Below are 23,346 nucleotides of genomic sequence, written 5' to 3'. Positions count from 1 at the left end.
TTGTGACAATTGCATGGTCCAATAATTATATAAGCAAGAATACTTTACTTCCATCAGTTTGATATTAAGAAAATAAACCCTTTCTCATCAGTGCAACTCTTTGCACATAAATTCATGTGCATACATACTGTATTTTTAACTACCGAGTGGCGCAGCAGTCTAAGGCACTGCATATCAGTGTTAGAGACATCACTACAGACACCCTGGCTCGAATCCAGGCTGTATCACAACCAGCCCTGATTGGGATTCCCATAGGGCGTCGCACAATTGGCCCAGCGTCGTCCGGGTTTGGCCGGGGTAGGCCATCATTGTAAATAAGAATGTTCTTAACTGACTTGCCTACTTAAAGGGTTCAATTAAAATATTCAAGTGCATGTGTGTGTGAACGCTCCGGGTGTGGCCCCCTGGCGGTCGTACTGCTCCCTGGGCAGGGCAGTTAAAAAGGGTGGAACAGGTTGAGGGAGTGTCAGTCAAAGCTAAATATTCAACACATACATCTGCAAGTCCACATGCTTGTTTTAATAGAAATTGATACCAGGTGCACAGAAATATCTTCACACAAGTCACTTGATGGTACAATGTAGACAAAAAAAAACAAGCCAAATGTCAACCTTTATGTAGAAAAAGACGTGTCCTTCTTGGAATGAAGCCAAAACCAATCATCCAATTTCAAGTAAAAGGCATATTGTCACAGTTCTTTCTCCCCCCCGCCACATTTACATATGTACATAACAGACCAGGGATATAAAGAGTCTGACCTAAGAGTTTTAAAAACATATTTACAGTCACAATCATTTGTGTACAAGGGTTGTGTCTGAAATGGCACCCTATTCAGTGCCCTACTTTGACCAGAGACCAATGGGGCTGCGGGAAAAAGTGCACTACATATGGAACAGGATGACATTTCAGACGGAGCCCAAGGACTCCGTGTCCTGATGTAGGCATACAGTACTTATCAACACATCAAGTAATCATTTGCCTTTTAGTGTCTTCACTTCCGTTTCCCCAAAAGGAGGCAATGCAACTCCACTTAATGGAATAACATTAGTAGTTGATTGTTCAAGCATAGAAAACATCACTGTGGAAAAACAAACGCTCCTTATTCAATAGAAGTGCCAGACCTCATTCAAGACAAACCCATTGGGAGAAACGGTGGGCAAAACGAATAGACTTGCTTCGACAAAACTTGTTAGATGTTCTGAACTTCAAATTTCATGTCGCACTGTGCACCTCTTAGTTACTAAACTGTGACCTCATTGGTCAATGTTCATGGCTCAATGTTCAGATGACATCACTGATGATTGAACCATAGAAATACAATCTATATCATCTATTATATTTCTAGGGCATACATTTTAGTGGTTTCTAACAGACAGGTGTAATCATGTGCTATCACCCATGAAATTAGGTGTTATGGGTTCAAAGGTTAGGGGTGGTGGGGATGACTGAAATATTCTGCTTCTACAAAATGTTATGCTGTTTTCAAATGAAACAATACCTTTCTCTTGTTAAAGCTTGTAGAATTGATTTGTTCCTGTAGTATAGGTTCTCTCCTGTGCTCCAACTCTAAACAGTACAGTACATGCAGCACATGTACAGTACATACAAAACTGTAGCTAAGAATGTATTTCCGTACGCTTGAATTACTATCAGTCTTTACAGGTAAAAGCTATTTACCCACCGATAGTCCCCTCAATTAAGTTTTAAAGTACCTTTGGTATGTGAACAAAATGACAAAAATGGATCAGAGAAAATTCAGACTCAAAAAAAGGCTTTAGACTACACAATAGTAGATATCTAAAGTACAGATCGAGCCTGGAATCCAAACTGAACATGGCTTTGTTTCACTACTCAGTTTGGATCCCAGGCTAGTACAGAGTAGCCAACTCCTGACCATTCTGTACAGGCAGTGCATATCAGAATCTCTTCACTGGTATAAAACAGGGATTCATGAAACTCCCAACATCAGAAGAGTTGCAGAGAGCAAAACAAAAAACTGTTGCATTGATTAATAATTGTAATCAAATACAGTCAACAATGCAGGTTGTGGTTCTTTTCACATGTGAAAGTCTTCATACAGACATATTTCAAAATGGTCCATGAGGTGTCTCTCTTTTTAGGTGGTAGCTGCAATCCTTTGACATCTGAGATAGGTTGTTGTTGCAAAAGTCAATGTGTGAGACCAGCGCGGAACACAATCTGGATCAATGCACTGTAACAAAGTCAATAGGTGGATAGTGAAGAGCTGTTCCAATGGTTTTTAGGCTGATCAAGGTAGTCTCACAAATGACACCCTCTTCCCTATGCAGTGCACTACTTTTGAACAGGAATCTGGTACGAATCTGGTCAAAGTAGTGCACTACATAGGGAATAGGGTGTCATTTGGGATACAAGCGAAGTCAGTGAAATATGAGAGGGAGCCATCTGATCTTTCTCAAGCAGAAGATGTCTGTTTACTCGTGCGGAATGTAACAAAATAAAAAAAGTCTGGATTCTGGAGAGACCGTTTGGGTTTGTGTGTAAAGCTTACAACAGGTATTTGTGATCTTATGGCGTTCCAGAAACCAGTGCAGATTTCAGGCCTTCATGGAATGAAGAATATTGTCAACGACAGAACAGTGCTCCTGGGTCGTGTTCATTAGGGCAGGAACATTTAAACTTTTTCAACAGGAGACAGAAATTATCATTTCTTATTGGACAAGTCCAAGTAGTCCCTTTACTTTTGGGTCTGTTTGTCTTCAGTTTGGTGCCTAATGAACGCGACCATGGCAAAAGAGGGTGAAGTTGAGGCAGGGTGGTAGAAAATCATCTGAATCCATTCAACGGTGAGTCAAGTCAGTGCTTACAGGCTTAGGAAACCTACACTTGAGGCATATACCACCTCTTCATCCTCCCCTTCCCTCTCCCCTCCGCTGTGAGCTGCTGCGTTCTTCCTCTTTACCTGTTTGCGAGCTGCAGCCCGGGGTCTTTGCACCGGCACCAGGAGGCGGAACCCGGGCAGAGCCACTGTGATGCTGGAGGCGGAGCCTGGAGTGGGGTCTGGAGGCAGCGCCGTGAAGGTGCAGGGCATCAGGAGTGAAGAGGAATTGGAGGAAGGGCTGGCACTCTGGACAGAGGAGTAGCCTGAGCTGTGGAATTCGGTTGTGATGAATGAGGAGAGGGGCTCTCGCGGTCGGCTCCTGGCGCTCCCCTCCCCTTCATACTCCTCTTCCTCTTTGTTCCCCTCACAGAAACTGTCATCGTCGCTGGAGAGGGCTCGGCAGTGCAGTTTGGAGTCCTCGGGCTCCGTTGCTAGCTCCAGTGTCATGGCCAGAACAGAGGCTACACAGAAGAAGATACTGTTAGCTTGGCAGCATATCATAGTGAGTGTCAATTATTAGGACCTCACGATATCATGATACACAATTCTATATTTAACATTCTATATGTATTGCGATTTGAGGTTGCCAACATATTGCTCACTATGTCTGCTGCAGATAAGAGAACATGAGAAAATGAGTTTTGATCAGTCACGGAAATAAATAAAAAAAGAGCTGAAAATATATTGATCATTGTTATTTTTTTAAAGGTGGAAAACAAGCTACGGGAGTTTTGGCGCCAGTAGAGCCGACTAGCGCTAGCTACAGTCAATAATTATGTTTTTACATTTATTTACAAATCCATACTTTGGAGTCAAATATCGATATATATTAATCATCCTGAAATATTGATATACACAACTATCGATTTCCTCCCCGTCACTATCAATTATGGATGCCTTAAAAGGAAAACGTCACACAAACTCTTTGTATTCGTTTCATTAGTCCATTGCTGATGTAGTCAAACAATCGTGCAATAGATTTCTCAAGATATACAACTTTCCAAATACAGAAATACAGCCGCCGGTACGATGCATTTTGCATCATATGATGCTGCGTTTTGCATGCGTCTGCCTCTGAGCAGTCTGGTCTGTACCCACATAAGGAGAATAATGTCTGACTATGTCTTCCAGTACATAGTGATGTCACTACATCTAGTTCACCAGTTAGAATGGCCAGCATGACACTGGTCTTCCATTAACCCCCATCTCTAGATAGGGCTGGGGTGTATTCATGAGTGCAAGCTTTGCAATGGAAAACAAAAAACAGGCGTTTCTTATTGGACACATTCAGGCAGGTCCCTCCGTTTGGTTCCTAGTGAATACACCCCTGGTAAAGAGCTGATCATAAATGATCAGAACTCATATAGTTGATACCCTCCACTCACTCTCTCCCTCCTTGGCCTCCTTCTCTCCTTCGCTCTCCTGGTCCCCCTCGTATCCGGAACATGAGGTGTCCAGGCTCCAGTCCAGCATGTCCCCCACCAGGGTCTCTTCCTGAGTGGACAGCTCAGCCGTGGGTGTGGCCACAAAGCTGCCTCGGTGCACAGGCAATGACTCCTCCCGTCTCCTGGGGGAGAGAAACAGCATATTTATCCAAGTAAGCTTGGAGTCACGCGATATGGTGTGTGGTCCTCTCACTAGGACTGGGGAAACCATGCAGTTTATTAGGCTACAGATGGAAGTTATGATGAATGTCACAGGGTGGTGAAAGTGCACAGTGATGAGCTTGATGCTCCTTCCCAAGAAATAGAGGGTCTTATTCTGTTGACATGATGATCGATGCTTGACTAATAGAAATATTCCCAGTCTTCTCCATAATAATCTCATGTCCTGCAGGTTGGAATAGTTTGTTTAACACAGCTTTTTGACAAAACTAAAACCAGTGAAGTGGAAAATGCCATGGAAATGCACTGAACTTTAGATGTTTTATTCGGTACATGAAAGGTTTAGCCAAAAGGTAGATAGTGTGCACTACATCATCACGCAGGCCGTTCGGCAGAAACACCACTGGTATAAAAACGGATTTTCTTTGTGCAGATTATTGCATGATATATGCATGAAAATATGTAACCTATTTGATGAGACCGGGCTACTGAGTCTTCTTAGTTTAGTTTATTCATCAATGTTTTTTAAATTGTTAATAAAGTCATAAAGGATGACAAAGTTTAATATTTATTTCCATTGTGGTCATCTAGTGGGCAGATGAAAATATGTAACCTATTTGATGAGACCGGGCTACTGAGTCTTCTTAGTTTAGTTTATTCATCAATGTTTTTTAAATTGTTAATAAAGTCATAAAGGATGACAAAGTTTAATATTTATTGTGGTCATCTAGTGGGCAGATGAAAATATGTAACCTATTTGATGAGACCGGGCTACTGAGTCTTCTTAGTTTAGTTTATTCATCAATGTTTTTTAAATTGTTAATAAAGTCATAAAGGATGACAAAGTTTAATATTTATTGTGGTCATCTAGTGGGCAGATGAAAATATGTAACCTATTTGATGAGACCGGGCTACTGAGTCTTCTTAGTTTATTCATCAATGTTTTTTAAATTGTTAATAAAGTCATAAAGGATGACAAAGTTTAATATTTATTGTGGTCATCTAGTGGGCAGATGAAAATATGTAACCTATTTGATGAAACTGAGCTACTGAGTCTTCTTAGTTTAGTTAATTCATCAATGTTTTTTTTTATTGTTAATAAAGTCATAAAGGATGACAAAGTTTAATATTTATTGTGGTCATCTAGTGGGCAGATGGCAATTACTCAGTACAGCATAAACAAACAGGTTTGGTTTGAAAGCACTTTTTTGGATGAGACCAGCGCTGGACAACCACCATAAAAGGCTACGTGAGAGTGGTCACACTTGCCCAATCCCAAATTAACCCCTAGCTTTGACAATCTGCCTAGACACTTGGCAAGGATTGGACAGAGGAAAATCCTCCCTGGCCTATAAAAGAGAGCACGGTAACCATTATATTGCTCTCACATTTGAGTGGCTTAACGTAGGAACCCACCTCTTGCTGTTGCTGGAGGGGGAGGAGAGGAAGGTGTGGATGTCAGCTGGCTGGCCCGTGGGGCTGGGCAGCACCATGTAGGGTTCCACCTCCGGGACCTCCAGGACCTGACACAGCTCCTTGAAATCAATCACCTGGGAGAGAACACAGGTACACAAACACACTGGTTAGGGTAGTGTTACCTAGGCACAAACTGGAAGACAAAGCTCTTCAACTGAGAGGTACTATCTGAATTTGTCCAATAGGGACATCTTGTTTTTCTTTGCCTAGTGATGGGGGGGGGGACAACATTATATTGATATTTTGACTCCAAATATTGATTTGTAAAAAAGAAAGAACACTAGGTAATGTTAGCTAGCACTAGTCGGCTGAACCTGTACAAAAACCTCACTATTTTCTCCTCCTATAGCTATTTATTTATTTATTTTTCCCAATCAAACCTCGTTCTCATGCGCTCTGTAGCAGACATATAGTGACCAATGCTTGGATCACCGATACATAATACACAATACATATATCAGCACCTAAGTATCGTGATAATGTCATATTGCGAGGTCCCTGGCAATTCCCATCCCTAGTTTTGCTACGATGTGCACACCACCAGTACAGCCAAGAGGAGAATATCCAGGCCAGCAGCCCAGCACTGTGCACTTCGCCTTGACATACTAGAAAAAGGCAACGGTCCATGTCAGGAGATGACAAGCTCACCTTTTCTTTGCTGATGTGTTGGTAGGCCTCATCCTCAAACCTCTGCTTGACACCTGTCAGAGACATTTGCCTGTAGTCTTTGGGTACATCCTTACTGAAGCTGTCAGAGAGAGAGAGAGAGAGAGAGAGAGGAGAGAGGAGAAAGAAGAAAGAGAGAAGAAAGGGACATGAAAGAGAAGAGAGGAGCATGATTAATCATCCAGTCTGTGTTTTTCAACTGTGTTACATCCAATGGGAAATCATATCAGTATATGGTATTCATTTGTTTGAAAATTGGACGTTGTCAATAAAGTGCAGTGCCTCCCACTAGTCTGACTCACACAAGTATGGTGCAGGGTGAGTCATCCCCCACACACACAGTCCTTAGCAAACACACCCCCTCCCTCCCTGCCACACACACCCTAGGTCCAGCTCCCTCCCACTCACCTTTCGATCCCAGCCAACACCCCACCCCTACGGCCCTCTGCATCAGGGTCACTTCGGCCCTTCGCTAATGATGAGCTACGTCGTGGTTAACAGGAGCAGATAGTCTGCGTCCCAAATGGCTCCCTACACATTGCACTACCTTGGAAAACATGTGCACTAGGGAATAGGAGACCATTTAGGACATAGCCACAAACAAACAAACAACCTGATCTTGTAATCAATACCATTGTCCAATTTGTCTATCTGCAGCGCTGGCTAGCAACAGTCTAAGAAATCACCACACTACTTTGTTCATTTGTCTTTATAAGTATGTGACTTCATGTGATTTTCTACAGTGTGCTCAAAGAACTGCAGGAGGGAAAACGTAGAACAGCAGGAGCTGGCCTCTGTACGTGTGTGGTGAAAGACAAACAGCGGTCGGTGCATTTTACTGGCTTTATAATGAGACAGCAACGGACAGCCCTCCTGCCGGGGACGTGAAGGAGAGGGAGGGGGTGAGGGAGATTGTGAGTGGGCGGAGTCTTAACCACCCATGTGGTAAAAACCACCTACCGCACAGACAGAAAACCCAGCCTGATCAAAAGGGCTAAGAGGACCAAAACACAACCTTTCATCTCTTCAACTAAAATCACTATAGAGATTGGCATTCCTCACCTGCTGGAAATCACACTCATATTGAAAAGAAGCATGGCATTCATCAGAACTGCTACCTTTCTGACCTGCAGGGGGTTCTACAGTAATGGTGCCCAGAGAACACTTCAGGATTGTAATAATACTGGAGCAGTCCTTTAAATAGCACTTCACATTGACTACTGTGTGTGGATGACGAACCGAGGAATGGAAAAAAAACATCTCAGTAAGTTATATAAAGATGTCTTCTCACAAACACATTCTAAATAACACACCTGCATGTACTAGTGTTGCCTTATTCCCCCTAACGAAGACTACAAGTATAAAAAATCTTAAACAAGCTAATGATTTGTTCTAATCATACGCTGACAGCGCTAATTAGCGACTAGTGAATTAGCACAACTAACCGCCGTCTGTCATTCCCCTATTGCTGCTTCCCAGAATTGTTTTTCTTCCACTAGATAACACAGCCCCAAAGTAAAAATTAGCTATAAACATACAAAATAATTTAAGGTTAGGATTGGGCACAAGGTTAGCAGTGTGGTTTTAGGTCTGGTTTTAATTCTTAAAATCTTTTTTTTTTTTTTTTTTTTTTTTTTTAAATAGGCAGGGTTTATGACTTTGAGGCTGTGTTAACTAGTAACGGAATGAAAAAAAAGGGGAGAAATGCTAATTGCTAGAATACTAATTGATAGCAGGATGGGCTGCTGAGGGACAATGGGGATCTCCAGGAAGAGGGGCTATTGATACTCACCACAGCTAGCCTGCATGCTAACAAGGTTGTTTACTACCACAACCAGCAGGCAAGCTAAAATAGAAACAGCTTGGTTTCAGTCAACAATGAACAGCCACAAAAGCTCTTAGACTAAGGCTGGACGATGTGTAAACTTCATAAAACAAGCTATACTGGCAATTGCAGTATGGAGGATTTTCTTTTCTCTAGTATGTAATTGCTGACATCTTCGAACTATCAGCTTGACACAGATTTGACACCAGAGGTCAAATCTCTCTAGCCAATCAACTTTTACAGTGTATTTGTAGCAGTGGAGTGTGAGGGTTTGCTTTCACAGCTACACACCCAACCTCCTCCGCCAATATGCCTCTATCACCTTGGTAACCCTCATGAGAACAAAGTCAAGCCAGCGAGCACCCCTTGTTTGTCAGGCATTGGATTACAAGGGAGAGAAATAGAGGGAACAAATATTGGAGAAAGAACAGTACAAGAGAGGACAGACTTTCTAACCCAGACTAACATTAGCCCTTGTATCTAGTATGCATATAGAACTGTTTAATAACCGGTTATAGTGATTTCTAGGACGTCCGTGGTATTAGAACTTACCACTTGACATAGAGTAGTAAAGTGCAGGGGACCAGGTCCTGCTTGGAGAAGCCTGTATACTCAGCCAGCTGGATGGGCCAGATGGGAGCTGCAATGCAGAGAGGAAGAGCAGGGGTCAAGGCGACACACTAGATCAGGGGTCAAGGCGACACACTAGAGCAGGGGTCAAGGCGACACACTAGAGCAGGGGTCAAGGCGACACACTAGAGCAGGGGTCAAGGCGACACACTAGAGCATCAAGACTGATATGACGTCCAACTGTTCAACAAATATTAAAATAACGCCTCAGAAGTTTTAATGAGAAGCTGATGAACTAGACTAGGTATTCAAAGGGTGGGTAACAGGGAACTACAGTGTTGGCCCCCAAAAAATTGGGGTTGCAAGAAATGTTGAAAATAATGGGATCCCCAGAAGTTCTGCTGGGAAGAAAAATGGAGTCCCTGCTGAAAAGGTTTGAATACCACTGCTCTAGGGGTGCTTGAAAACCTAGGTCAACAGTGTGTGTGTGTGTGTGTGTCATGTATGGTTACTGAGCAACTCCCTTGGGACTGGGGATACAGCACTTAGATAACTCTCCATTTTGAAGACCACCCCTTCAGAAATATTGTTTTGTTACACTTCAGTTCGAAGCTGATCAAGTGAATACAGAAAGACATCATCGGGGTAGATTACATATCAGTTTGTAGACAGAGTTTAGAAGACAAATGGTCTGTGTCCCAAATGGCATCCTACTCCCTATATAGTGCACTACAGGGACACAACCGTAGACTGCCTGTTTGCCCGCCTTACCGTAGTGGTGCAGTGCCCGTGTGAGCAGCAGGATGGCGTTGGCCAGGTGGGCTGAGGAGTATGTAGTGAGGGCTGAGTAGAGCAAGGTGAGCTCACACAAGTAGCTGAACAGGTGGACACTGAGCCGCTCTAGGGGTAACAGAGACAGCAGCACCTGGCCGTAGTCCAGCAGAGTGGGAGTCTGCTGAGACAACACCAAATGAGTCGAACTCATAGAAATAAAAATGACTAGACAGGACTAAAGAGAGTTGATCATTTTGAACCCCCCCCCCCCAAAAAAAATATATATATATTTTCACTTCAAAAGATGCCTTTAACCCAAGTTGATGAAACAAACACAGGTGCCATCATCAGGGCAGACTAAACATGTTGACATAAGATGGGTATAGACTCTGCTCACCCTGATCTTGCCCTCCAGCACAGAGATGACCTCCCCCATCATGCGGACCAGGTCCTCATACTTGTAGGTGTTGTCTGTGAGCCACACCGCCTCCCGGATGGTCAGGATATCCTTACTGATGTACCTAGAGAAGGAGACGTGGGTCATATTCATTAGGCAGAAAACAGACTGAAACAGGGAGGGACGACCTGAACTAGTCCAGTAAATATAACGCTGGTTTCCGTACAGTCTCATAATTCTGAACATTGAAAACCCCTCAGAAAGAGGTTTTGTGGCACTTGAGCACCCGCCTTTAGCTAAAGCTGATCCAGTGAATACAGAAGTACTGTACATCGGGACAGACTACAGAGGATAAAATACTGACTAGTTTGTATCATGCTTCGGGTTGCAAAAACCCAGCTACTTTCCCAAAATCAGGAAGGAATAAGCAGGATGCAACATTCCCAACCAGGATGTGGAAAACCTGGGCATTTTGGGAAAATTACAGGAACGTCCCAACCCCGAATGATGCTACATCCACCTCCAACGTTTTTCTGTCTCGTACCGCGTGCAGACGACCATGCAGGCGATGCCCAGCAGCTGCAGGCGGGCCTTGGGCACGGAGCGCAGGGCCAGGTAGCGGTCCACACAGCCCACCGTCACGTGGAGGGTCAGACTGGAGAAGTCCTTCATGGTGGTTACCTCCACCAACCAGTCCACCAGGATGTATCTAGAGAGAGATGAATACTGTTATGTACCTAGAGAAGGGGGGACACACGAGAGATAGACACTAATGTACCTAGTGAGGGGAGAGGAGAGGCACAGGAGAGAGAGATGAATAATGTTATGTACCTAGAAAAATGTGGTTATGATAGTAAATAGCATATTTATTTATTTTTACCTATATTTTACTAGGCAAGTCATTAAGAGTGCTTAGAATTTTGAAAGCCCCTTCAAAATAGAATCTTTGCCCTTAACGCAAGCCATTAACCAAAATTGATACGAAGTCAAGTGATCTTCAGTGTGGGTACAGTCAGTTCCAGACCAAACCAGTAGGTTACCTCATGGTGTCGTTGATGCCCTGTCGGAGCACCTCCTCCGCCCTGCGTCGGGGCACGGGGGGACAGGAGCGAAACAGCTGGGCCACAAGGTCGGCACAGGCCCTCTGCTCCAGACCCAACGGGTTGTCACTGCTGCACACCTTGGCCAGGGACAGCTGGAAGCGTGCACACACACAGAAAGAAAGGGTCAAAGGGCACAGGTCAAAAGTCATGCCAGGCTTGCCAAGCAAGCTCAACAGGAGGGAGAATGTTAACAAAAAAACACCACCTGTGCTCAGTAACATCCTCAATGATTAATCCACTTTAAATGGTTGGGAGAATAAACAAAACCATAGATTTTGTCTGTGTGGATTTGGGCTGCCTGTTCATGTCTATGCCATTGGAGAGATAGACACACAAGCGTACAAAAATTTGGGAGTCACTTAGAAATGTCATTGTTATCCATCAGAAATGAATAGGAAATAGAGTCAAGAGGTTAGAAATAATGATTTGTACTTCAAACTTGGCTTTGTCAAAGAATCATCAATTTGCAGCAATTACAGCCTTGCAGACCTTTGGTTGACAATTTGTTGAGGTAATCTGAAGCGGTTTCACCCCATGCTTCCTGAAGCACCTCCCACAAGTTGGATTGGCTTGATGGGCACTTATGTACCATATGGTCAAGCTGCTCCCACAACAGCTCAATAGGGTTGAGATCCAGTGACTGCGCTGGCCACTCCATTATAGACAGAATACCAGCTGACTGCTTCTTCACTAAACAGTTATGGCATTGCTTGGAGCTGTGCTTTGGGTCATTGTCCTGTTGTGTGAGGAAATTGGCTCCAATTAAGCACCGTCCACAGGGTATGGCGTTTTTTATTTTACCTTTATTTAACTAGGCAAGTCAGTTAAGAACAAATTCTTATTTTCAATGACGGCCTAGGAACAGTGGGTTAACTGCCTGTTCAAGAGCAGAACGACAGATTTGTACCTTGTCAGCTCGGGGGTTTGAACTTGCAACCTTCCGGTTACTAGTCCAACGCTCTAACCACTAGGCTACCCTGCCGCGTTGCAAAATGGAGTGATAGCCTTCCTTCAAGATCCCTTTTACCCTGTACAACTCTCCCACTTTATCACCACCAAACCACCCCCAGACCATCACAATGCCCTCCACCATGCTTGACAGATGGCATCAAGCACGCCATCATCTTTTCTGCATCTCACAAATATTTTTTGTGATCAAAACACCTCAAACTTAGATTAGTTTGTCCATAACACTTTTTTCCTATCTTCCTCTGTCCAGTGACTTTGTTCTTTTGCCCATAGTAATCATTTCCTTTTAATTGGCCAGTCTGAGATATGGCTGAGAAGGCCAGCATCCCGGAGTCGTCTCTTCACGGTTGATGTTGAGACTGGTGTTTTGCAGGTATTATTTAAAACTGTTATGGATGATGCGAATTTTCCCAGCTTTTTGTTAAAAATCGCTCAACATTTCAAAGTCCTGCTACTCATGCCAGGAATATAGTATATGCATATGATAAGTATGTGTGGATAGAAAACACTCTGAAGTTTCTAAAACTGGTTAAATCGGGTCTGTGGCTATAACAGAACGTGTTTAGGAGTAAAAATCCCTGGTAAAACTGTTTACCAAAAACAAAATATTCGTCTGCCATTCAATGAATTGTTTAAGACGAGAGAAAATATATGCAAACCCCCTGTAAACGCCTACAGCTTCCACACGATGTCATTTAAGAATGACATCGTGTGGAAGAGAATCATTTATCCTTGGTTACAACACGAATAGACCCCTCCCTTCTTGTGGCGCACCACAGTATGTTGTGAAACTGAAAAAATGGACGATGTTTTCCAGACTTGCTGCTATCGAATACAGATCGCCCCGTGATCAATTTGATACATCATTAACGTTTATTAATACCTAAAGTTGGTTTAGAAACGTCGTTTGAAGTGATTTGTAAAAGTTTATAGGCGACTTTTGTCATTTTAAAAAGTGACGTTGCGTCTTGTAAATGGACTTTTTGCAGCATCAGACTGGCCTTCAGCAAATTACATTTTGGGTATACAATGACGGATTTAAATCGGGAAAAAGACCCAATTGTGATGTTTATGGGACATATAGGAGTGCCAACAAAGAAGCCCGTAATGAATGTTTTATGTACAGGGACCACCTCCATAAAAGGTTAATGAAGCTGCCAGTTGAGGACTTGTGAGGCATCTGTTTTTCAAACTAGACACTAATGTATTTGTCCTCTTGTGCAGTTGTGCACCGGGGCCTCCCACTCATTCTATTCTCGTTGGGGTCCGTTTGCGCTACTCTGTGAAGGGAGTAGTACACAGAAATGTACGAGATGTTCAGGTTCTTGGTAATTTCTCGCATGGAATAGCCTTAATTTCTCAGAACAAGTATAGACGAGTTTCAGAAGAAAGTTATTTGTTTCTGGCCATTTTGAGCCTGTAATTGAACCCACAAATTCTGATGCTCCAGATACTCAACTAGTCTAAAGAAGGACAGTTTTATGGCTCCTTTAATCAGGACAACAGTTTTCAGCTGTGCTAAAGGTTTTCTAATGATCAATTAGCCTTTTAAAATGACAAACTTGGATTAGCTAACACAACGTGGCATTGGAACACAGGAGTGATGGTTGCTGATAATGTGCCCCTGTACACCTACGTAGATATTCCATATAACAGTTGGCTTTTTTGAAAGCCATTTCCAGCAATAGTAGTAATTTACAACATTAACAATGTCTACACTGTATTTCTGATCGATTTGATGTGATTTTAAATGGACAAACCTTTATTGCTTTTCTTTCAAAAACAAGGAATATTTAAATGACCAACTTTTGAATGGAAGTGTGTGTGTGTGTATATATATCACACTCAGCAAAACAAACAAAAAAAAGTCCCCTTTTCAGGACCTTGTCTTTCAAAGACAATTTGTAAAAATCCAAATAACTTCACAGATCTTCATTGTAAAAGGTTTAAACACCGTCTCCCATGCCTGTTCAATGAACCATAAACAATTAATGAACATGCACCTGTGGAACGGTGCTTAAGACACTAACAGCTTACAGACAGTAGGAAAATAAGGTCTTAGTTATGAAAACCGAGGACACTAAAGAGGCCTTTCTACTGACTCTGAAAAACACCACAAGAAGGATGCCCAGGGTCCCTGCTCATCTGTGTGATAGGCATGCTGCAAGGAAGCATGAGGACTGCAGCTGTAGCCATGGAAATAAATTGCAATGTCCATACTGTGAGAAACCTAAGACAGTGCTACAGGGAGACAGGACAAACAGCTGATTGTCCTCGCAGTGGCAGCCCACGTGTAACAACACCTGCACAGGATCTGTACATCACACCTGCAGGATAGGTCCAGGATGGCAACAACTGCCCGAGTTACACCAGGATGCACAATCCCTCCATCAGTGCTCTGACTGTCCGCAATAGGCTGCGAGAGGCTGGACTGAGGGCTTGTAGGCCTGTTGTAAGGCAGGTCCTCACCAGACATCACCGGCAACAACGTCACCTATGGGCATAAACCCACCGTCACAAGACCAGACAGTTTTGCCTCACCAGGGGTGACGGTCGGATTCGCGTTTATCGTTGGAGGAATGAGCGTTACACCGAGGCCTGTACTCTGGAGCGGGATCGATTTGGAGGTGGAGGGTCCGTCATGGTCTGGGGGCGGAGTCACAGCATCATCAGACTGCCTGCATTGACGACAAGCTCAATCTCAACGCTGTACGTTACAGGGAAGACATCCTCCTCCCTCATGTGGCACCCTGCCTGCAGGCTCATCCTAACATGACCCTCCAGCATGACAATGCCACTGCTCATTCTGTGCGTGATTTCCTGCAAGACAGGAATGTCAGTGTTTGCAATGCCAGCAAAGAGCCCGGATCTCAATCCCACTGAGCACGCCTGGGACCTGTTAGATCAGAGGGTAAGGGCTAGGGCCATTCCCCCCCCAGAAATGTCTGGGAACTTGCAGGTGCCTTGGTGGAAGAGTGGGGTAACATCTCACAGCAAAAACTGGCAAATCTGGTGCAGTCTGTGAGTAGAAGATGCATTGCAGTACTTAATGCAGCTAGTGGCCACACCAGATACTGACCGTTACATTTTATTTTGACCTCCCCTCCCTTTGTTCAGGGACACATTCAATCACGTCACATGTCTGTGGAACTTGTTCAGTTTATGTCTCAGTTGTTGAATCTTGTTATGTTCATACAAATATTTACACATGTTAAGTTTGCAGAAAATAAAACGCAGTTAACAGTGAGAGGACGTTCCTTTTTTTGCTGATTATACACACACACCCTTTCAAAAGTTCAGGGTCACGTAGACATTTCATTGCTTTTGAAAGAAAAGCATATTTTTTGGTCCATTCAAATATCAATTAGTGTAGACGTTGTTGTAAATTACTATTGTAGCTGGAAACAGCTGATTTTATATATAAACCAATCAGAATTGGCCTGCCTCTGTAAACAAAGCCAAATAGACACACACCTGTGCTTCCCAGCATCCTTTGGCTGCGTAGTCCCTGAGCGTGCGTATGAACTGGAGATACCTGCCTGGGTCCGCCATCTGAGAAGACAGCACAGGACCACAGTACGTTATGAGGTAGTTTTTTGACTAACACCACAACAGGGGTTTTATATCACATTTTACACCCTTTAACTAGACAACATGCATGGTAACATTAACAAAGCCTTTTGAGATGTGGAGAACCAGAGAGAAGGGAAACTCACTGCGGTTTTACGGTTATGTTCCCAAAGCAGGTAAGCACTCTGTAGACAGCCCGACTGAGACGACTCTTCAAGTAGTGTCAGGGCCTCGGCGCGCTTGTCCTCCTCCTGAAACACAGATTAAACCAGGTTGCAATAGTCTGTTTCAAACAGCACATTAAATACTCAGAATAATAGTAGAGAGTGATTCATTTCAACTTTTAATTTCTTTCATCCCATTCCCAGTGGGTCAGAAGTTTACATACACTATATTAGTATTTGGTAGCATTGCCTTTAAACTGTTTAACTTGGGTCAAACGTTTCTGGTAGCCTTCCACGAGCTTCCAACAATAAGTTGGGTGAATTTTGGCCCCTTCCTGACAGAGCTGGTGTAACTGAGTCAGGTATGTAGGCCTCCTTGCCTACACATGCTTTTTCAGTTCTGCCCACAAATCTTCTATAGGATTGAGGTCAGGGCTCTGTGATGGCCACTCCAATACCTTGACTTTGTTGTCCTTATGCCATTTTGCCACAACTTTGGAAGTATGCTTGGGGTCATTGTCCATTTGGAAGACCCATTTGCGACCAAGCTTTAAGGTAAAATTTTCACTTTTGGATAAATAGCGTGCCCAATTTCAACTTCCTGCTACTCATGCCAAGAATATAAGATATGCATATTATTAGTAGATTTGGATAGAAAACACTCAGAAGTTTCTAAAACTGTTTGAATCATGTCTGTGAGTATAACAGAACTTATGTAGCAGGCAAAACCAAGGACTAACCATTCAGATTTTTTTTTTAATTTTTTTTTAGGTCTCTGTCTGTTCAGTGAGTTCTCATTGGGAAACAATATTTTCACTTGTTTTCAGTTCCTACCGCTTCCACTGGATGTCGCCAGTCTTTGGTATTTGGTTGAGGTTATTCCTTTGTGCAATGAAGAAGTACGGCCATCTAGGAACTGCGTAACACTGTTTAAAGTAGCGTTGGTTTGTTGTCTTCCTGTATTGAACACAGATAGACCCATCTTCAATTTGATTGATTATTAACGTTTAAAAATACCTAAAGTTGTATTACAAAAGTAGTTTGAAATGTTTTGGCAAAATTTACAGGCAACTTTTGAGATATTTTGTAGTGACATTGCACAAATTGGAAGCTGTTTTTTTCTGGATCAAACGCGCCAAATAAATGGACATTTTGGATATATATGGACGGAATAAATCGAACAAAAGGACCAATTGTGATGTTTATGGGACATAATTGGAGTGCCAACAGAAGAAGCTAGTCAAAGGCATGCTTTATATTTTATTTCTGTGTTTTGTGTAGCGCCTGCAGGGTTGAAATATGCTACCCTCTTTGTTTACTGTTGTGCTATCATCAGATAATAGCTTCTTATGCTTTCGCCGAAAAGCCTTTTTAAAATCTGACATGTTGGCTGGATTCACAATGAGTGTAGCTTTAATTTAGTATCTTACATGTGTGATTTAATGAAAGGTTGATTTTTATAACATTTTATTTGAATTTGCCTCGCTGCATTTTCCCTGGCTTTTGGCCAAGTGGGACGCAAGTGTCCCCAAGTGTTACTTGTGTTGTGCAAAAAGTAGATGTCCTAACCGTCTCGCAAAAACTATAGTTTGTGAACAAAAAAATGTGTGGAGTGGTTGAAAAACGAGTTTTAAAGACTCCAGACTAAGGGTACGTAAACTTCTGACCTCAACTGTACACATAACAACCCCTGAATGAATGTCAGAGTCATCAAGAATTGTTGGTATGTAAAATTATTACTGAAACAAAGCTGCTTTAAAAGATCTGTGTGGGTTCATGGGAGAGCAGAAACAATGAGGTGCGTAGCAAGCAATCAATCAGTGAAGAAGAGGGAGAAAACATTTATCCTAACTGGGCTGATGACCAGCAGGGCTGCCTAGAAGGCGACAGTGTCTTCACAGCCTCATCAGAAACTAACGAACTGTGTTTTGGTTTGGTTACCATAGAAATGGATGACGGCTGTCACTACAGAAATCACCACACTAACGCCTCTGCCTTTCTGGAAGACTTGCAGTGGTGTGTGTACACTTACATCAAAAAGCTGGAGGACTCTGGCCAGACAGTGCAGCAAAGTACCCCTCCTCTCCTACAAAAAATAAAAAACAGCAAAATGTGAAAATGTAGCCTAATGAAATCATTGTTAGAGCGCAACCTTAGTCTACAAAACTATTTTTATAGAAACATTGGATTTGTCATTAAAGTCCATTCATTCCATTGAGCAAAGACAGGCTCGTCTATTTATAAAAATCAACAAAACAGAGGCGATACATGCAGGGCACCACAAGAGAGGACAGGAAAAAACAGGCTGTAAGGGGTGGAACTTTAAGGCGGGGTCCATTGGTCAGAAATAAATGGGGGGCGAGACACAGCGTTGCACAAAGCAGCATAAGTCTTTCCCCATTTGTCTTCATTACCAAGGTCCTGTTGGCCTTCGGCAGACTTTTTTTGGTAGCAACAGGTTTCCGAATGCACCTCTTTCTTCCCATGCAGTGTGATGCCTACATTTTAGTAATTTAGCAGACACTCTTACCCAGAATGACTTACAGAAGCAATTAGGGTTAAGTGCCTTCCTCAAGGGCGCATTCACCTTGTCGGCTCGGGGATTCGAACCAGCAACCTTTCGGTTACTGGCACAACCCTCTTAAAACCCTAGGCTACCTGCCGCCTTTACACATCTTAATCAGTGTTGATAATGGATGGAAAGACGATGGACAGCTCTGAGTGAATAAACCAGGAAGGCACAACCATGGAAACAGATTCAACATTACTCATTATATTTCTATGGGTAAAACAGCCCTCTAATTATACTAAACGTGTGTTTTTCCAATAGGAACCAAGGGAGAGGACAGTGATGGTTGCTGAGGTTGGCTGTGTCAATGGCTGCCCATCTCCCCAGCCAAGCTCAACCAGGCCTAGCCTGGTAAACACTTACCACATTGGTTTCACACTCCGCCTTGAGCCTGTCAAACACCACAGCCTTGCAGCAGCTCCCAGTGGGGGACCAGGGCGGGCGGATGAACACCCAGATGAAGGGGTCGGCGGTAGGGGAACGCAGGCTCTCCGCCAGGCTGAAGAACTGGGACGCCTTCCGGCCGCACACGTCGGCACGCCCTTCATCACTCAGCAACGCTGGGACAGAGAAGAGGGTAATTATTATACAGGAATTAATTTGTGATTAAGTGATTTGGTCAATGTCAATCACTGAGCAACCTCATAACCAATTCAATGAGAAACAATGGATGACAAGTGCAGTGAGACTTACGTCCTTCATTGTACAAATATGCAATCCCTAGTTTTACAGCTGCCTCAAAGTTCCCCTTCTCTGCGGCCCTGAAAGAGGACACAGAAACCGAGAAACATATTAGGGTATGTATGCGCACTTTCAGTCTCCCTCATGTGAAACTGACATTGGAAGATGTACAGAGTCGAGGTCAGGGTTTGGGTGTGGGAGGAGTCCATCCTACCTCTCAAAGAGCCAGACTGTGTTGGGGGATGGCCAGGTATCCCTGAAACTGACCCGGGCCCAAACACTAGAGTGGTTATCAACGATGTCACGGAGCTGAGAGTGTACCTGGGAGATAACAGAATGCCTCAGTTAGCCTCCAACATGGCAATCCTCCATGCATGATCAAAATATTCTTCTTCCTTTCAATAACTGAGTAAACATAACATTCCTTATACATGCTAAAGGAGGAGTATACAGGAGGAGACTGATACACATTGTGACTCACCAATTCAGGTGGTGACAAGATGTTCAGAAGAGACTCCCTCAAATTATGTTTACTCCAGAGGCTGTTCAATTGTTAGAGAGAGTGTGTGTGTTTACGTCTTTAACTTGCGGGGACCAGAAGTACCCACAATAATAGTAAACAAACCAAAATTTGGTTCAGGTTAATGTTAGGGAAAATTGGATTTTAAATGGGACTGAATTGTATATCTCCACAAGATTAGTTAAACAAGACCGTGTGTGTTTGTGAGACTCACAGCTCTGACAGCCAGCAGGTCCTCAGCAGAGAGGCATTGGAGCACACACAGAAGCACCTCTTCGGGAAGAGACAGCAGTGTTAGGGCTGGAACACGCTTCCGGACCCGCTTCCGTGCTGGAACCGTGAAGCATTTGGAACAACGACAGTGTAGCACTAAAGATGAGAGGGAGAAGTACACTTATTTTTTAAATCACTCTTGCCATTTTAGATACAGATACCCATCAACCACAAAAAAAAACTCCCTCTTTCCAACTCAACTGACCCTCCAAATAAACTAACTCCTACTCACACAGTGCCCCCATACATTTAGTCTCCAACTGTGGGACACCGTTTATTACTGACATTGTTTCATACACTCTTTATTCAATAGTATTTGTTTACAGTTCTCATCTATATGCTGCACAAGAGACAGTAATTCACACCTGAAAGTCAGTTTACGTTTGCTACAGCTTGCTGGCTCAAACTAAATCAAATTAGGCAAAAGTGACCCAGTTAGATATAATTTATATATTATTAATTTTATGATATATCGGTAGTTATAACCAATGGAATCTATTTTGACTAATTAGCTGGCCAAGTTCTAGCTAATGTTTGAGTTCAGCTTAACTCAGCGCCCAAATTTCCCTCCTCAAAACTAGGTACATTTAACATCTACTGTAAAGCTTCTTAGATTTAAATCCAAAAAGTTAATTATCTATTTGCGGGGCTTTCAAAACCACACAAATGTAATGACTTTACAACGCAGCTAACTATGATATAAATGTTACGAATGCTTTAGTTTCAAATAAGGCACATTTATAACGTTAGCCACTGAACTAACGACTGGCTCTAGTACTGGCACCAAGCTGTGTACCAGTAGCTAGCTAACTAACTAGCCATCATTACATCAGCAAACCATAACAGATAGCTAGCTAGCAGGCTAGTTAGCGGCTAACGTTAGCAAGTCAGCTTTCTACTGTAGTTATAAAACTTTCATGCTATCCACTCTAACACAATGCAAGTTCTCTAACCTAACGTTTACATGTTAGATGGCACATTCACACCGTAGCTAATTGAGTCGGAGATACTTACCGCTTACTTTCATTTCGTGGAGAGATCACCTTAAATACAGCAAGCTCCCTAGTGTTTAAGTTGTGCAACCACAAAGCTGACAGTGAACAAAATACGAGTAAATATAACTTGTGTTATAAACTATGGTAATTCCAATGAATTATCAATTTGTCTAATTCAAAAAGACAGCTTGAGAGCGCTGTCTAGCTTGATGGGGTGTTGTGAAATTAATAGCATGAATTCAAATCCATGCATGCATCCCTCTCAACTTTTGAGATCCTCCCAAATTTGCTAAGCACCGCCCGCGCGCAGAGTTTAAACATCAACTTCGATTTCATTGGCGAAAAACGAGTACGCCCAGCTATTATCTAACGAGCTTCCGATTCGTCTAGGAGAAGAGCGACAACTTCGATTGGTTTGTCGTTACAAATAATTAAATAAAGACCACTGATTGGATAATATGAAACCATTTTCGAAGTACGCGCTTCCAAATTGATGCATTTTATTGGTAAAAGGGGTAACCAAACACGATGACGTCGGCCAGCGCCCGGCCTCTTGGATTGAAACTTGGGATATGTAGTAGTCATAATTTACGTTTTAAACGTACCATATTTAAAGAGACATTAACAAGAAAATACAGTATCACGCGAGATAATTAATTTAATAAAAACATATTTCTTAAAAATGTTTATGGTGTAATTGCTATTAATTACAATTTTACATAGCTATGGGAGCGGTTGCAATTTACAGAATTTTACCTGGAGGAAAAGGGAGGGTCATGCTTTTTCAATTCTAGTAAGGGAGAGGGTTTAGTATATATATATATTTTAATGTAATATTTGTTTGCATGGACTAGGCCTACTGATGTCCTGTTCAGTTTGAGAGGGAGAGCCTGAAGATGAAAAGGAGGACCAGAGGTAAGCGTGCTGCTGCTATAATTGTTTTGAATAAAAACAAAATGTTTCATTGCCCATAATGAAGCTATTTATCAGAGTTATTGACCTCACAATAAGCCAAATTTGAGTAATTTGCATAACTGGACAGCGCATGGGTGCCTTAAGTATGCTAATTCGAGAAGGCCTAATTGATTTAAACAGTCTTCATTGTAATTTGGCTTTAGGCTACTAACAACAAGAGGGCTTTTTGTTGAAGCCTATTTATTTCTATTCCTATTCCTATTGACAGACTAAATCATAGTCTACTATCCATAGATTTTGTCAGACAATTTGTTCAGTCACCATGCACTCCTTAAATGTCTCAGTGAAGGGCTTGGTGTGTTAAGGTAAAACCAGGAAGTGTTATGTGAGAGAATGTGAGGGTACTGTGGCTTTAAAAAAAGAAAATGGCTAAAAGCAGAGGCCTACCCCTTGTTAGCGAAATATTTAAAAAATCAACAAAATGATGAATCTCATTATATAAAGAGCTCTATAACGATGCTTTTGTCATGTCTTTCTGGGGAAAGACGTGACTCTGATGCATATGGGATATCTTTCGTTTGTCTCTATGACGTTCAGAGCCTGCGCTACAACCTTCTATAGCCGAGGAAACAAAAAATGTACTTTGCTTGAGAAGTAATGTGTGATTCTGTCACACATTGTCACACATTGTCACACATTGACGTTTAACATTTCAACAGGCTATTAAACAACATACTAACTCCAAATCAGTCAGGAGCAAGCCAGCTAGCCTAAGAAGGAAGGAAAATTAATTATTTTAGGCTATATTATTATTATTTCAAGGCTATAGCCTGCCATTTAAGAAATCAATTGTGAAGCATTTGTGACACGCTGGCAGGAGCGCTCAGCATTTCAACACATCAACAGAACCTAACATGTCTACACATTTTGCATTTAGGCTGTATAAAAGTAAATGATGTACTTAGAATGAAATAATAATGAAACAAAAAATGCCTTTTTAGGCTATACAGTAATTCTACAGTGATTTTTGAATTCACTTTTAGAAACACAAGTTTGGCCAGTCTTTGGTTTGAAGATCATGCACTGAGCTCTGCGTGCCTAGTTTGTTAATTTAGCCTTAGCTGATGCTCTTATATTCCCATGCCCTAATCACAGTCAACACAAATATATTTTGTTACAACAATATCATGGAATAAAATAGAATAAATTAGAAAACTATAGTATTCCAAATGAAAAGAAGTTACAAGTGCATATGGGTCTACCAGTTGATATGCGGCTGCTGTGTTAAAAAATGTATGTATTTTTCTCAAATTCATTGATGATCAGACACTACTGTCGTAACTGGTTCTGTTGAGCAACATTTTTACAGTTATAGACAACTTCAGCACTGTTCCAGACTTAGACTATCCTCTTTC

At 42.4% G+C, this 23,346-nt stretch overlaps 1 protein-coding gene across 2 annotated transcripts; it reads right to left on the bottom strand.

The window, feature by feature from the left end:
* Positions 1–498: 498 nt before the first annotated feature.
* On the bottom strand, positions 499–21,288 carry LOC110485258 (cyclin-F-like). Of its 2 annotated transcripts, XM_036941774.1 has the most exons (18): positions 21,036–21,288; positions 19,963–20,117; positions 19,443–19,549; positions 19,241–19,308; positions 18,911–19,107; positions 18,011–18,064; positions 15,961–16,065; positions 15,719–15,796; positions 11,213–11,367; positions 10,717–10,881; positions 10,173–10,296; positions 9,773–9,953; positions 8,984–9,071; positions 6,589–6,688; positions 5,881–6,014; positions 4,246–4,427; positions 2,942–3,321; positions 499–2,212 (listed from the first exon to the last, which is right to left on the bottom strand). In XM_036941774.1, the coding sequence occupies exons 1-18, from the start codon at positions 21,046–21,048 to the stop codon at positions 2,117–2,119; spliced, it is 2,382 nt and encodes a 793-aa protein (XP_036797669.1). In that variant the 5' UTR covers positions 21,049–21,288; the 3' UTR covers positions 499–2,116. The 2 variants fall into 2 exon arrangements, with proteins under 2 accessions (XP_036797669.1, XP_036797668.1); XM_036941773.1 differs by lacking the exon at positions 499–2,212 and having other exon boundaries at positions 2,732–3,321.
* Positions 21,289–23,346: the final 2,058 nt, after the last annotated feature.

Source organism: Oncorhynchus mykiss, chromosome 13, assembly GCF_013265735.2.
Source record: "Oncorhynchus mykiss isolate Arlee chromosome 13, USDA_OmykA_1.1, whole genome shotgun sequence".
NCBI classification, from domain to species: domain Eukaryota; kingdom Metazoa; phylum Chordata; class Actinopteri; order Salmoniformes; family Salmonidae; genus Oncorhynchus; species Oncorhynchus mykiss.
The sequence above is the reverse complement of the archived record's forward strand: the minus strand, read 5'-3'. Positions and strand labels throughout refer to the sequence as shown.